Below are 16,275 nucleotides of genomic sequence, written 5' to 3' on the forward strand. Positions count from 1 at the left end.
CTTCCTTTTGGCAAACTGCGGGAGATTTGAACAGGAACTTGCATTTCTTCCCAGACTTCTTGGCGCGTTTGATCAAACCGCAAATACTTATATTTTCCCCTGTTACTGATAGTAATTTGTGAGTTTTTCCTTTTCTGACTTAAACAAACATGCAGTGTTTTCTTTTTGCTGCGTGCCCTTCAAAACGGTCAGATTCAGCTGGAAAAATGTTCTGCTTTGACCCCCTTTTGTCTTCAAGGCCAAGAATAAAGAACGTTTGATCACAGCTTCTAATGCCACATGGATGAGAAATCCTTTAACTGGGGGTATTTATTTTTATGCCAGCATCATACATCGATTTACAATGCGTCATATTTTTTTCTTTGAGTCAATTTAGGAAAAAATGTGACCACGTCCATCCATTGATTCATTAACTCGCGAATGAACGGAGGAATCCAGCCAAATGGTCAGACCGCATCGTTTTTCTTCTGCGTCCTCTTTTAATCAAGAAAAACATGAAATTTTATGTCAAATAGGAATACAGTTGTGTGTAAAATCCAGCTGTGAGAGACGTCTCTGCCGTCCATTTGTCCTTCACGCTTCTCTAAAATGAAAGCGTTTGGACTGAAATACAGAGCTCAGATAATGATCATCTGATTTCATCTTCTTTCATCCTCCGCCACGGGTAAATGACATAATAATAAGTCTCAGCAGTGATGGACAAAAAGATTCAAAAAGCTCATAATGAGCCAGAAATGCTGCAGATTTGGCTTTTTGGTGAGTGGAGGGATTGAGAGCGATGCGGTGGTGTTTGCAGCAGCTAACAGCTAACTAAAGTATTTCTGATCCAGCGAATTAGAATATTAAACTTGAAAAACTGGATTTTGTCCAAAAAAGGAAGAATTAATGTCGACGTCACTGCTGGCAGCGAATCACTGAACGCTTCCTGCTCAGCACCAAAGAGCAGACTGACACTGAGCGACTGAACATCGAGCAGATACGAGCGCATGTTGGACTTACCTTCATCAGGTGGCCAGAAACACATCTTCAAATGCTAATGTCGCTTTGTTTCTACTGTAAATGGGCACCTGTTTGCTCACCAAATCAACTTAAATGCTAATGTTAGGTTGTGTTAGCTTGTCTAGGTTTAACACAGTTGTGCGATATATTAACTAGCTCGTGAGAGAGTTGAATCAAATTTGCACCCTCCAGTTCCTCCTGTAACGTTCACATCTTCAGGGTGTTTCCTGACACTCAGCTCGGTGCTGTTGACTTCGCCGTGGGCCCATCCCATCAGCCCTCTCAGCCCAACTTGGCAGGCTGTGTGCTTTTAGCGGTGTCAAGCTAAAGTCGGTTATTGTGTGGTGGAGGTGATGAAAAGTAGCTCAGTGTTTACCCACCAGTGCTGATAAGGCCCTCCTTTTTCCCCTGGAGGGAAGTGACCACAGCCACACGGAGACTGAGCCACAAACACAGCCAGAAGGCAGGTGAGATCGCCTCCAGAGGACGGTTCACATGAATAAAAAGAGAGGAGTGAGAGCCCAGCACAGCTGACCACAGAGGGAGAGGCTACCGAGCGAGCAGGCGCTGCTGCCCTCAAGCATGACTATGACTCGCCATTAGCGAGCTGACAGAGCATCTTGTGACTTTTTTTTTTTTTTGCCCAAGAGAAAGAGGAAGGGAGCAGTGAATGACAGGCACAGAGCCAGTGGAGCCAGTGGAGCCAGTGCTGTTTTTCCACTCTTCCCAGCTTTGACAGTTATGAACAAGAAGGAGACGAGGAGACAACTGTAAATAAAGCCAAGGCACACAGCCTGAAGGAAAGTCATTACCGCTGCTCCGCAGCTGGGTTTGTGGACTCTCTCTCTCTCTCTCTCTCTCTCTCTCTCTCTCTCTCTCTCTCTCTCTCTCTCTCTCTCTCTCTCTCTCACACACACAACCACACACACACACACACACACACACACACACACACACACACACACACACACACACACACACACACACACACACACACACACACAGAACAAGTGTCCTGGTTGTTGAGTGGACTCGGGGGGTTTTCGGACTGCCGTGGGGGAAAGCCGGTATGGATGTGGGTTTATCTTCTTTGCGCTCGGAGGCGGTGGAAGCCATGAGGACAGCGCTGGTGTCTGCTGAGAACTTGCAGCTCACCCTGAAGACTGGGCTGAGTCAGGAGGAACAGGCCCTCACACACACCACGAGTAGCCCCAAGGAGACGCACAAAGCCGGGTACTGTAGTACGATCACCCTCAGCACTGCGACAGAGACTTACCGTTTGACGTGACTTGTCGTTCAGGTTATTGTTTCCTCCTAAAGTTGAAGGTGGGCTTCAAAAGAAAACCTTAAAAAGGAATTATTTAAAACTTTTGAAAGCATTTCTCAGTGACTGTTGTTTAAAAATGAGGTTTCATAAACTTTAAAGTCATGTTTTGAAATAGGTTTTCTCCAAAGTTTCGGTGTTTTCTTACTAAGGATAATTTTACTAGGTACTGAAATTAAGAACTCAGATTATTGTTGCACAATCTTGAATTAAGATTGTTGCCTCTCAAAACCTTTAACACAATTCAGGAAAAATGCAAAACATTCATGATGTGGAAAGGCAGCTCGTGGTAATGAGAGCCACGCTAACGGTTCTTTGAAGCTAAAGCTCAGCAGTGTTCTGGACAAAATGCTAATGTTGCATGCTAACATGCTCACATGTCAACATAACCAGTGTTTTGCAGGTATAACGCTTAGCATTGTCACCATCATAGTTTAGCCTGTTAGCATGCTAAATCATGACACTCCAGTCAAAATTTTAACCTGATGATGGACCTGATTATCCTGTGAAGAACATGGACTTCACGACAGGTCCTCCAATAGTTGTTGAGATTTATCACCTCTCTGAATATTTTAGCTCTGTGTGGAACAAACAACCCGTAGTTTGTGGTTGTACAGTGACGCTGTGTGTTAGCATCAGCTAGAGAATGAGCTTTGTCATGTCATGTGAACGCTTTTAGAAAAGCTGCTGCTGCGTTGACATCGACGACGTTCCTGCCGTTCCCCTCGCTCCCCTCTAATCTGTGGAGGTGACACAGCTGGCGAACACACGGGGCTTTCGCAGCACCTTTGGTCAAACTGTTCAAACAGATGAGTGAAGTCACCTGAGCGACGCTCAGCGTAGCACAGGCGGTGGAGGTGACGGTGTTTTCTGTCCTCAGGAATGAAGACCTCAAAGAGATGCTGGAGAGCAACAAGGAGTCGCTCAAGCTGGAGGCCATGAAGAGGATCGTTGGGGTGAGTGCATTGTGGGAAATCACGTTTTAAATTACTAACAGCATCGTGTGCGTGCGTGCGTGCGTGCGTGCGTGCGTGTGTCTTCTCTCGCCTGCTGAGTTTAATATTGGTGGGTAAAATGCTTTTATTGTTTGATTTGTCCTCAGCTGATCGCCAAAGGGAAGAACTCGTCCGAGCTGTTTCCTGCTGTTGTGAAGAATGTCGCGAGCAAGAACATCGAGGTGTGACATGATGAAGACAGAGCTGTTGCTATCTTCACGACGGTCGGTCGGCTGTTATGATTCACTGATTTCTGGTTTGACGCTGGGCGTATGAACTCATGGCGTCACAGACGAGCGTCCTCACGCAGTGCGGCAGCAGGCTGCTGTGGACGGGCTGCATGTGGAAGCAGTTTGTGTTTGTTTGATTCATTCAGATGGTCTCATTATAGTAACGACATTAAAGAAAGGGATAAAAAATAGACATGATTTACGATGCTCCACTGATGTAAACAAAGAGCTGTTATACAGCCACCATACTTTAGCTTTAGCTACTTGAGCTTTAACCTGGAAAAATGGCAAATGAGCGAATCAGAATTAATATATTACAGAAGGAGAAAAAAGCAAAAATGAATAAATATGTTAGAGCTATAGTTGAAGTTTGGTTTGCTTAAAATAAATGAAAATGATGGAAATTATTGAAAAGAAAGACGGCAGTTAGTCCAAAGTGACACCTGTTTATTCTGTCCAAGCAGCAATCAAAACCTACCAAAATAAATCCAAACCGTGACGTGTTTTTGCATGAAAACGATTAAAGCGATGCGTTTGTGTGGCGTGCTCTTTAACCGCTCAGCTAACTGGGACAAGGTGAAGTTATTCCTTTTTATTTTTAAGGTAGGTTTGACTTTTTCATCGGGGAAAGCGTTTTTTAAAAGCCTAATCTCTGATCAATCAAGAGCGGCGCGACCGGTTTTATCGCTGCAAATCATAAATCAGTGCCGCAGCGGCGGTGGAGCTACTGTAAGACACCGTGTGCCCGTCTGAGTGCGCCAATACTAAACCGTAAGGTGTGAGCCGTGTGCACAGACTATTCCAGTGGACGACCAAACGCTGAGCTCCAGCTCAAGGGGGGTTCCCATGGCCAGAGCCTGTGAATATTGATTAGCAGCAGCAGAATAATCAGGTAGCGCGAGGGCCAGCGTGTGAGCGGGGGGCCGAAGCCGGGCCCTGTGTGCGAGGCATGCAGCCGAAGCAGCTCGTGGCAGGGTAGGGGAGCAGGTGGGTGGACGTAATTGGCAGGAGACAGCCCACAGTCACGTCTTCGGTCTCCCACCTCACACTCACCAGCTGCTAAGGCAGCGCCAGCTTCTCTCTCGGTTCCTTTGCCGTCTTCTCCACACTTCACTCGCCCACAGTACGCCGCGCTAAAAACGGCCTCGTCTCTCGTCTCTCATCCTCGTCCTCGTCCTCGTCCTCGCCCCTTCATTTCAATATCACATGTGAATGTGTGCGTTAGCAAGTTTCGCTTTGCTTTCGGGAACTGACAAACTGCAGACTCCTCAGGACGCTGAGCAGGTCGTAGAGGCCTTCATCGCCTGTTCAGCTGCTGAGAATGAAACCAGTCGCGTGTTTTGTGGTCATAGCAGCCAGATCCTTGAGGGCAGATAGGCGGCGTCTCCCCTCATAGTGAGTAATGCCATTAATTCCAGCAGTAATGACCAGAACGATGATGGAGAACTGTGGTGCAGCGCTGCAGGTCGATACTCGCTGCGTTAGAAAGCGTGGTGCTGATTGCTAATTAAGCTCTCGGCGATTGTACCTCAATGCGACCTTACTCCTGACCTCAGATCAGATCTTAAATGAAATTAGAAACATCCCCTGAAGTAAATCATCTTTTTTTTTAAGAGCGCTTTTATTACAGCTCCATTATTTTAAGGAATCTGCAGCCTCACAGGCCAAAATCAGCTTTGATGGCTGATGTGAATCAGCGCAGGAGCGACCTTTGACCTCCAGTCAAACTTGCCAGACAGCAGGACAAATATTATCTCAGGCTTTCCTGCGAGAAAAGAAGCGTGGAAGTGTGGAAGCCAAAGCTAATGGGAGCGGTGGGGGGGTGGGGGGGGGGCTCTCAGCCTGAAACAACACTGGATCCAGTCCTCATCAGGTGATCTCAGCGCAGGAAATCTTTCTGTACCAGCACTTTTTCTCACTTCCTGCAGAGAACCCGAGCTGAGAAGACTCCCCGTCTCATTCTTTGTTGTTCATTTGTTCCTTTTATAGCTGCACTCTTTTATTAGATCTAAACCCACGCGGCACGTCCTCTCACATAAACCTGCTTCAGAACGCAGCTTGTTTTCATTGTTTTCATTGTTTTCAGTACGTACTCCGTTAACTCCCACTGCTGTTTGCTTTGACTGTCGTGTGCAGCTTAAGAAGCTGGTGTATGTGTACCTGGTGAGGTATGCAGAAGAGCAGCAGGACCTGGCTTTGCTGTCCATCAGCACCTTCCAGCGAGCCCTCAAGGTAACATTTCTACCTCTGTCCTCTGCCTGCCTCTCTTCAGTTAACACGGGATAAATGCTTATAGATGCTTCTCTCTGGATTTCTGTGGCAGGACCCAAACCAGTTCATCCGGGCCAGCGCGCTGAGGGTTTTGTCCAGCATCCGGGTCCCCATAATTGTCCCCATCATGATGCTGGCCATTAAGGAGGCAGCAGCTGACCTGTCCCCGTATGTCAGGAAGACGTCGGCCCACGCTATCCAGAAGCTGTACAGGTGCAGTTCTGTGCATGTGACGGTCTGGAAGCTAACAGCTGCACGTGTTAGCTCGACTGGCTCTGCTCGCCGTCTCTCTAAGACTGGCGTGGTTCAAAGAATGACTTAGTGCTTAAAACCTGAGTGAAGCAGTTAAACTGAACTGCAGTCGATTATTTGTGTGTTTGATTTAATGGTTGATATCAGGTGATAGTTCTTCAAAATCTCACCTGTTCACTCTGCTGCACTGTATCCTGAGTGTCTGAGTGTGAAAACGTACGCTTTGTGTACTGGCCTTTAAAATGTCCTCAGTGGGACACAAAAGTAGCGTCCACGGTGTTCAGCTTACGATCAGATGTGACAAGCAGAGAAATCATCACTTTTGAGAAGCTGCAGCCAGCGAATCTTTGGAAATTTGGCTTGAAAGAGGACTGAAACGATCGATTACTCAGCGTGTGGCAGCTGTAGTTCAGGGCTTATACAGTGTTCATTGCATTTTACATATCATGCACACTGTCGATGATGAGTCACAAGTATCCAAAGCCTATGAAACACGCTCGTAGACAGCTGACCGATCCAGCCCGAGCTCTCAGACACCTCAGCATTCAGAGCGCAGAGGGGACATAATTTAATTTGTTAGTCCATCAAGTTTTCATGTTATGTGAATAATTGCCATTCCTTCATGACGGTTCGTCTGCCTCTCTGTTGTCTTCAGCCTCGATGCGGAGCAGAAAGAGCAGCTGATCGAAGTGATAGAGAAGCTACTGAAAGACAAAAGCACAGTGAGTACAGGCTGAGCGGCGAGTGTCGTACAGTGAGCTTCCCGCGCCGGAGACCACTGGAGGGCGCCGCAGTCAAGCGAGTGCCCTCTCAGCTCTCCATCCCACAGCTCATTCGGCAATGCCATGGTTTGTTAACACCCACTTAAACCCACACATCTTCAGATGCTCCTTGTTAAGTGTCCATTTGGAGGGAATTTTCGCACTGATGCTAGTGTCAGCTTAATTTTCTCAAAGGCCAACTTCTTCTCTTTTCTTCCAAAATGGACTGTAAATGAGTTGGATTCTGAAATCCTGTGTTTAGGCCAGTCGCAGACACAATGCAGGCAACCATTAGAAGTCAGTAGGCAGCACATTAATTTGAGGAGGTCACAGCGAATACTAAGGGTGTTTAAATGCCAATTTCAAATATGTAGATGTCGGCCGCAGAGCGTGTTGTTTGAACGTGCAAGTCATGCACAGTTTGTTATAATTATGTATTCACGGCGTATACCTACCGTTGTACAAACAAAACAAAGCGGCTCAGGCCAAGGGGGGATGGAAAGCCCAGTACCAGATGCATAGCATATTTAGCCCCAGACGCTAACGAAGACAGATGAGTTCTCCCCGTCCGAGCCCACGTTGTGAGGCAGGCGGACAGAGAGAGAGGGCACTGTCATCACGCAGATGCACAAGCACCATCAGTCTGTGATGAATGGTGAAAAAGCCAAACATGGAGGATACTCACCGTCTATCAGGACCATTTCATGGACGTTTAAAAGTCCCACAGCCACAGGGAGTCTTCACGCTGTTTTATTTCTTTTTCTATTTGCTGGAGTAATGCTTCATGAAGATGTCCTGCTCTGGAGTCAGTGACGTAGGAGACTCTTGGTGGGTCACTGAGGGTGAACATGTAGCTCAGCGTACAGGTGAACGACACACCTGAAGGTCAGTGTCCGAGTCGTGACCTGTGAGAGCAGTTTTTAATGTCTTCAGGGATGAAAAGATGCTATTGGCTGCATTATTGGAAATATTCACCTCTGAGAAGCTGAAAGTTACTAATTGATCAGTTATCAGAATTGTTCCTGTTTAAAGTTCCTCTCCAGGCTTCGATTAAACCCCTAAAAACTCGAATGTGTTCACCCAAAGCAATCCCAGCCTCTGTCTCCACCCGCCCCTCTGCTGCTGAGTCACACCTGTCCATCACCTGCCGCGACATGTCAAAATAAAAGCTCTGTTCAGGCTGGAGGCTCTTCAGACGTCGTTAGGTCTGTAGCACCAAGCCTGATGTTAATTAATCAATTTAACCACAGATAAGTGAGTTCATCTCTGTGAACGGCGTTCAGCTGATGCCTCTGTGCCGCCTGTCGAGGAAGGAAGCGTTTGGTTATTGTTCCAGGCTGTGGCGGTGTCCAGGCCTCCTGACGTTTACCTTTACAGATGTGCCTGCTCGGTTAAATGGCTGTGACACGCGGGGCGCCTGCTTATAGGCAAGATGCTTTAAAGAGAAAATGGGAAGGCCTGATGACAGAGACAGCAGAGGAGTTTGTGCAGCTGTTTTACCGTGATGGATCTATTATCCAGCCATTACAAGATAAATGATCGATCCCTTCCATCCTCCCTCCCCGTGCACCCTCTGCAAAATTGAAATGAGAACGGAAAGCGGGGAGGGGGGGTGCTATGATTAGGGGCTAGGTGAGATGCCCATTAATTTAAGAGAAAAGGGAGGGAGGAGGAAGAGAGCAGGAGAGGAGCGAACGGAGGGAGGATAGGCCGACCCCACGCCGGGCCATCAATCAAAAAGGCGCGCGTTGTCTCTGGCGTGATGACCCAGCACTCTCTGCCTCTCTGGCACCCTAATTAGAATTCATAGCAAAATAGATGCAAGGAAACGGTTTGGGCCCTTCATAATTTTATAGGAAATTTATTGTTATTAGAAGAACCATTTGCTTAGTGTGATTTTTCCATTACCGGCTTGTCACGCAGGCTAGATAATACGGTCGAGGTGGAGGAGGAAGGGGAGGAGGTGTATGAACTCCATAGATTGGGGTGTCAGTTTTGTTGATGGTGCATGTAGTTTACCTTGGAGCTGTGTCTAATGGGGGAAGTTGGTGGAGAATGCACAAAGCCTCGCGGCAGGCTCACAAACGGTGGCGCCTGTAATAGCCTTCGAGACAGGAGAGGCCGGAGGAGGGTGCCAGGGGAGAGGGATGCAGAAATACACCCCGAACACGCTGCAAGCACATATTCTAATTGGCTGCTCTGAGTTGGTTTATCTACAACAGAATCTGTCGGCAGAGATATTAACTGAAAGCCCGGCTGTGCTTCAACACAGAAACACACAAACCCGTGTTACTCAGATCACATGAGGTTGTTTCTGTTCTACGTCATCGTGCATCGTCCAGAAAGAGAAGCTGCGCTCGACATGTTTGGTCTTCGCTGGATTGTTGGCAGAAACCTCAGATGGTCAAAAAAACCAAACCGCCTGCATTTCTGCGGACCAGTCGACCTTTTCCCCCAGCAGTCTGACTGTCTGAGCTGCTGAAGCACAGGTGATGGCTCAGCTCCGTGTGGATGTTCAGTAAGCTCGCAAACACACCACCCGGGCCCTGAAACAGTCACACTCATAACTGGAATGCAGCCATCCTAAAGGTCAAAAGGTCAGCTGTGAAAAAGGTCTAAAGAGGTGACAGCTGAAGGCGAGGTCAACTCACTCACTAAACTCATCCTATATAAACAAATACTGGGGGATCTATGGGGAGAAATGGAATATAATACTCAAAATTATGTTTTCATGAGTGTACAATCACCTGAAAATACGAATCCACCATGTTGCACCGCCATGTTTCTACAGCAGCCCAGAAAGGACAAAGTAAATACTGACACTGGGAGTGTGAGACAAAACAAATAAAAAAACAAAAATCCATTTTTATTTTCTCTTCTAATAGCTGTCAGTAGCCAAACATGCATTTGCCAGTTTATTAGGTACACCCAACTAAAACGCAAACTGCAGCCTGCAAAATGATCATAAAGGTGATTAAAAACACTTTACGGTGTACCTAATAAACTGGCAGCTGAGTGCGTGTTGCCTATGATAACATGCCGTTTTGGCCCTGAGCTGCTTTCATCATGTAATTACCTGCTGGATCTACATGCAGGCATCATTTTTCTGAAAGCTGGTAGACGGTCTGTGAATATGGCCTCGTGCATCAGCGACAAACATCGTTGTTTGATCCCTCCAGTGATCTGTTCATCAGCGTTCGTATGTGAATGTCGGAGAAGCTGACCGTCACTCGCATTTAAGGGCCGGATATCTCAGAGAATCTACGACAGCAGCCGTGCACACACACATCTCACACACACACACACACGCACACGATCAATGCAGGCTCATGACAATGCTGATGGGTAAATGCACCGGTTTCCCACAGGGCCACCAGGGGCCAGAAGGCTTTAATTGGGAAGACCAGATTCTGCTCCCTCTCTCTCCTGCTTCACCCTCGCCTGCCCATGATAATGCTGTTTGCATATTAATACACCGCCATGTCACTCAGTCTCACAGTCAGTCAGCGAGCCAGCAGGCAGTTGGGTGGCGGGGGGGCGTTCAACAGCCAAATGGGTTTTTTCCTTCTACCAATAAAACACGGTTGATTATTGGCTCCCTCAGCTGCTGCTTCCCTCTTGTCCTCCTTTCCTCGTGAATTGAAGATAAAATGAGTTTTGCACCTGAGAAAAAAAAATTCTAATTTGTAGAGAAAATATGAGAAACACCCACTGATGGATTTCTTCGGCAGGGCTGCCAGTTAAAACTTTAACATTTTCCTCCTAATTATCAGCTAAGTACTCAGAGGCTGAACTGTGTGTGTCGTAATCAAAGTAGTAAATTGGTGATGTGTTTTTTTAAGTGCAGTAATAGTAGTTTTTTGACCAGGGTCAGTTTTTCTTATTTCTCCAGAGTCTGTATATCACTGCTTTTCTAAGAGATAAAGTATCTGTTCAGTTTGCCAAACAAAAGTGTTGATCCTGGAGAGAAGGAGATGAGAAACATCAGCGTTTCCCTCCTGAGCCGCTTTCTCCTCCTCTGCCTCGCTTCCCCTCCTCTCTGCAGCTGGTGGCCGGCAGCGTGGTGATGGCCTTCGAGGAAGTGTGTCCAGATCGCATCGACCTGATCCATAAGAACTACAGGAAGCTGTGCAACCTGTTGGTGGATGTGGAGGAGTGGGGCCAGGTGGTCATCATCTCCATGCTGACGCGCTACGCCAGGACGCAGTTCACCAGCCCCTGGAAGGAGGTGAGGCGCTCTGCACCTCACACACTTCAAGCTGTGGGGCTCCAGATGCAGGAAGTGGAAATTCACCACACGCTTACATCGAATTTAGCAGTGAGCAGGTTCTCCGAACATGGCGGTAATTCCTGAATATGCCAGCTGCTCAGTCAGTCAGGTGGTTTCTGATCTTTAAGGAAAAGTCCAAAGATCAGAGCCAACAATGAACTGATCCTGTTGGCGAGTATCAGAGGCTGATGTGTGTTATTCCTCTGTGCTTTGAGCTCCATCGTTCACTTCAGATTTTATTTGTGTCTCATTCAAAAGTGCTTTACAATAAAGGGTTAAACATAAAAGGGAAATAAAAGAGCAAAAAATGTGCCAATGCACAAGAAAATCCATGCAGGCAAACACATAAATACATAGAAGCATACAGTTTGTGCAAAGCAGATCAAAGTCAGCCACACCTGGTAGATGATCCTCAGTCAGCTCCACATACGCTGACCTGCTGCAGGAAGTAGTCCTCAACAAATGCACCGTTCACTCCTGTTAGAGTGATAAAAACTGCAGCAGAAAAAAAAACAAACTGTTTAGTCTTCAGCAGGAACCAGTGAGCTTCAATCTGTGGACGTAAAATATTTAGAGACTGACTTTAAGCTTTTCGTGGGATTTGTTGACATTTTACAAACTTCATTTAAGAGGATCAATCTTTTACTTTAAAAATGTCATCATAGAAACGTTTAAATTAAAATGACAAAGCCAAAAAGTCTCTGGATTCATAATTTAGGGATTCAGATTGTGACATCTGAGTTAAATTCTTTGTGTTTTTAAATAACTTTCTGTACAAAATGTGTGATGGCTCCTTTGAAGCTCAGAGAGATTCTGGACGCACTGAAAACACGTTTCTATAATTAAAATGAGAACATTGTGCAATGTCGTCCGCTGTCAGCTGGATGCTGGTGGGAGATGGTTTAATGCGTTGTTGTGATGTGTTGTTTGTGTCGCAGGGTGCCATGTTTGACGAGAATAATGAGAAGGCGTTCTACGACTCGGACTCGGAGGAGAAAAAAGAGCAGACGGAGGCCAAGCCCTACATCATGGATCCAGACCACCGGCTGCTGCTCAGGAACACCAAACCTCTGCTGCAGAGCAGGAACACCGCTGTGAGTTGGCTTCAACACGGGCGCGTGCAGCAGCGTTGGAAGGGTAGATCCAATGCCCATCCGACGCCAAGACGATTGACACGCATCGTCAAACGTGTGGGAAAGTGCAGAGCATGTCAGAGTTTCACCTGCTCCTGTCTGAGAAACACAAAGCTGCACGTTAGCGAGCGCCGCCGCCGCCCCGTGCGGACGTCAGCACGCTCTCAGAGTCACAAACACAACACACACACCTGGACACACACAGCAAACAGCTGAGAGTACACACACACACACACACACACACACACACACACACACACACACAGCAGATCTCCATCACCCAGGAGCCTCAAGGTCTCTGTCGCTGTGTAGCAGCGGGAGGAAAAATGCTCCCAAATGAAAGTGTTGATTAAAATGCGACATGCTGTGTCTTTTACTGCCAGCAACGCGGCGACATCCTCCATCTTCATAGACGGCTGAAACCTTTTCATTCCGCCCGCCACGATGGACACACGTCCGCCTGCTATTTAAAGCTCAGCTGAAAAATTACCTTCACAGAATCGTGTCATGAGCGCCTTTGTAGAGCCGAAGAGACGCAAGTGAGGGAATTTAATGTTAGCTTGGGTACACAGATGGTACAGAAACGTACTGTGGGTGGTGCAGTAATAACAATAGTAATACAGCACTTAATAGTTACAAAGTGCTTTTCAGAGCGATAAAAAACACAAAATCAGGCAAAAGCAGCGTGTGGAGTTGGAGGTGAAAAGTGGGCCGAGCCCTCTGCAAAGTGTCTGAAAATGAAACCAAAGACAGAAGCAGGTCTCGTCAAGGTGTTTGAACCTGTGAACTCCTGTCTGTGTTTCAGGTGGTGATGTCTGTCGCTCAGCTCTACTGGCACTTGGCCCCGAAGCACGAAGTCGCCATCGTCACCAAGTCGCTGGTTCGACTGCTGAGAAGCCACAGGTGACGCAGACAGACCACACGCTGCTTTGCATGTTCGCCTCCTCCGTCTCAGCTGTCGTTGATGTGTGGATGTTATTTTCTGTCTCCTTTGCGCAGGGAGGTGCAGTACATCGTGCTTCAGAATATAGCCACCATGTCCATTCAGAGGAAGGTGAGTGTGCTTGTGGACAGCAGGATGGTGACAGTGTCTCGCATTGACGCCTGATAACATGACATTTTCTCCCAACGAACAGGGCATGTTCGAGCCCTTCATGAAGAGTTTCTATGTGAGATCCACGGACGCCACGCACATCAAAACGCTGAAGGTAGCTCCCACTTTATCATGAGCATGCTTCACCTCAGCACGAGCCCGGGAGTTTGAGACATGATGCTCAGAAAAGACTTCACACCCTGTGCTTGTTTTATCCCTTTTTAAAACCGGAGCGAAATTTCTGCAGGTGAAATTCAAGTTTGTGAAAATGTTCAGAAAAGAGAATAAAACACAGAAAATCTGTCAACGGTGAGGCGACGCAGAGAGAGAAAAACCTTACTGAGCCACAGTTCAACCAGCCTCTCCCTTATCATTTCCATAGCTGGAGATCCTGACCAACCTCGCCAATGAAGCCAACATCTCCACTATCCTGAGGGAGTTTCAGGTTTGTTTTGTTTCTCAGTGATTACAAGTGGTTGACATCAACAGTCAGGCATTAGAGATCAGATATCACTTTGGACATTACGTTGTTAGAGACTGCAATGAAAGCAAGAAGAGCAAAGAAGATGTAGAAGAAGAACAAATAGACAGTATATAGATTATATACAAAAGTGTAGAAAAATGAAGTTCCCTGCAGGATGACTCAGTTTGAGCACAGTAGACGTGGATCATAGGATAATGTTTTGCACTGTTGCGCAGTAGAAAACGTTCTGGTGACTTTAACAGCTTGCCCCCCGTCCTCGTCTTCTTCCAGACCTATGTGAAGAGTCAGGACAAGGCGTTCGCGGCGGCCACCATTCAGGCCATCGGCCGGTGTGCCACCAACATCTCCGAGGTGGCGGACACTTGTCTCAACGGTCTGGTGCTGCTGCTGTCCAACAGAGACGGTAAGGACGTGTGGCTGCGACGTGGTGCGGTCCTGACCTTCCTCGCCGTGTAAACGTGCTGTTTAAAGGGACGGTGTCGCGCCTCTCATGTCAGGCTTGCCGTGCTGTCTTTGCAGAGAGCGTGGTGGCCGAGAGCGTGGTGGTGATCAAGAAGCTGCTTCAGACTCAACCCACCGAGCACAGCGAGATCATCAAGCACATGGCCAAGCTCTTCGACAACATCACCGTACGAGCCGCCCTCTTATTGTTCGTGCTGTCGAACCATTTCTGTTTGTTTCAGGCCGGAGCGTGTCGCGACACAGCGTCATGACAGCATTTCCACCGGTGCTGTCAGTAACTCTGCTCCTTCTCTCTGATTGGTTGCCCGCTCTTGCAGGTCCCCATGGCCCGAGCCAGCATCCTGTGGCTGATGGGAGAGTACTGTGAGAAGGTGCCAAGAATCGCACCTGATGTCCTCCGTAAGATGGCGAAGACTTTCACAGCAGAGGAGGACATTGTGAAGCTGCAGACCGTCAACCTAGCAGCCAAACTCTACCTGACCAACTCCAAGCAGGTACGAGACACAGTCCAGCACCGAGAGGCGTGACACAGGGAGCACACGGATAACCGCTGCTGATGTCTGAAAGCAGCACATACGTCGCCCATGAATCATTCCTCTAAGTCTTTGTTTCACGACGCGTGGCTTCGTCTCGCAGCGATCGCAGACTTCTGCAGTTCAGCCTAAACGCTCAGTTTAAATGCAGAGCTGTGAATGAGACGGCTTCGGCGTAATGGAGCATCTCCCAGCGCGGCTCTCTGCCCGCAGGCCCATTCGCTCAGATGGGGTGATTTTGGCCTCCGAGTCGGGTTTATGAGCCCAGACGGCGCCTCCTCAAACGAGCACATCATTACACCTCCCGCTCCTCGTAATGTGTCGGGGAGGACAGAGAGGGAGAAACAAAGACAGTGCAGGGTTATAAGGCTGGCGTCATGGCAGCGCTGATTTGTGCCTTTACACCTGCTTAATACCATTGGTCAGTGTGAGCGCTCGCTCTCCCTGTTTTAGGTCAGTGTCTTACTCATCAGGCTGAAATAAGAAGCGAAACATGTGAACAAGGAGAAAAGAAAAGGATTATTAGTCATTAAGGACCAGCCGTCCATGGAAATGATTGCTCTGTATGTGAAGCTAATGGCTTGTTTTGCAGTTTTTATGATTTTTAAAGGAAAAGTTGAACATTTTCAGAGATTTGCTGCCTCTCTAATGTTCCGATGAGCAGATGGGTCTCATGTTTTCACAGTGCAGAGCTGGAGGAAGTCGTCTCAGCTGAGCGTAACGCATCTTGTCTGTTTAATCCGAGCAGAAGTAGTCATGTGACAGTGACAGGTTGTGGTTTCCAGGTGAGTTCAGCGCTGAAGCTGCTGTGTTTCTCAGAGACGCTGACTTCCTGCGATATGAAGATCTCGACGCTTTATACTCGGCGTGCAGACATGAGAGCTGTAACGATCTTCTCTCAGCAAGGAAACAAATGAGCGTGCTTCCTAAAATGTCCATCTTTTCCTTTTAATGGCTTTTCCTTCTGCTCTGGTAAAGTAGCTTTATAAACATCCTATAAGGCCTCTGTCGCTGCCCGCCGTCTCTCTCATCATCCCGCTCCCCCCCCCCCGCCCTCTCTGGCTCCAGACCAAACTGCTGACCCAGTACATCCTGAACCTCGGCAAGTACGACCAGAACTATGACATCAGAGACCGAACACGCTTCATCAGACAGCTGATAGTGCCCAATGAGAAGAGCGGCGCCCTCAACAAGTACGCCCGACGCATCCTGCTGGCCCCCAAACCGGCCCCGGTGCTCGAGTCGGCCTTCAAAGGTACTTCATACATTTCTAATATCAGCCCATTATCCTTACTTTGAGACCTATTAGCCGGTCCGAATCGGCTGAAAGTTTTAGATTAAATAGCATTCCTCTCTGGTAATTGATCTATTTCTCATCGAGTGGCTCTTATTTGAAGAAGTATGCAAAGTTGATTCAGGCAGTGGTTTTATTATTCTGCTGTGTCTGTCTCTCTGAAGGGCAGTCAGG

At 47.6% G+C, this 16,275-nt stretch overlaps 1 protein-coding gene across 1 annotated transcript in view; it reads left to right on the plus strand.

Annotated features, from left to right (window-relative positions):
• The window catches only part of ap3b1a (adaptor related protein complex 3 subunit beta 1a), a 46,944-nt gene that overhangs the window by 3,237 nt on the left and 27,432 nt on the right, over positions 1-16,275 (plus strand). Inside the window, exons 2-16 of the mRNA XM_070989542.1 lie at positions 3,204-3,279; positions 3,426-3,500; positions 5,685-5,780; positions 5,872-6,032; positions 6,727-6,793; positions 10,878-11,060; positions 12,041-12,196; positions 13,041-13,138; positions 13,235-13,289; positions 13,372-13,443; positions 13,711-13,773; positions 14,083-14,215; positions 14,332-14,441; positions 14,592-14,768; positions 15,876-16,062. Of these exons, the coding sequence (XP_070845643.1) occupies positions 3,204-3,279; positions 3,426-3,500; positions 5,685-5,780; positions 5,872-6,032; positions 6,727-6,793; positions 10,878-11,060; positions 12,041-12,196; positions 13,041-13,138; positions 13,235-13,289; positions 13,372-13,443; positions 13,711-13,773; positions 14,083-14,215; positions 14,332-14,441; positions 14,592-14,768; positions 15,876-16,062 (1,709 nt within the window). The remainder of the gene's footprint in view (positions 1-3,203; positions 3,280-3,425; positions 3,501-5,684; positions 5,781-5,871; positions 6,033-6,726; positions 6,794-10,877; positions 11,061-12,040; positions 12,197-13,040; positions 13,139-13,234; positions 13,290-13,371; positions 13,444-13,710; positions 13,774-14,082; positions 14,216-14,331; positions 14,442-14,591; positions 14,769-15,875; positions 16,063-16,275) is intronic.

The sequence above is a fragment of the Chaetodon trifascialis genome, chromosome 20 (genome assembly GCF_039877785.1).
Source record: "Chaetodon trifascialis isolate fChaTrf1 chromosome 20, fChaTrf1.hap1, whole genome shotgun sequence".
Classification (NCBI taxonomy): domain Eukaryota; kingdom Metazoa; phylum Chordata; class Actinopteri; order Chaetodontiformes; family Chaetodontidae; genus Chaetodon; species Chaetodon trifascialis.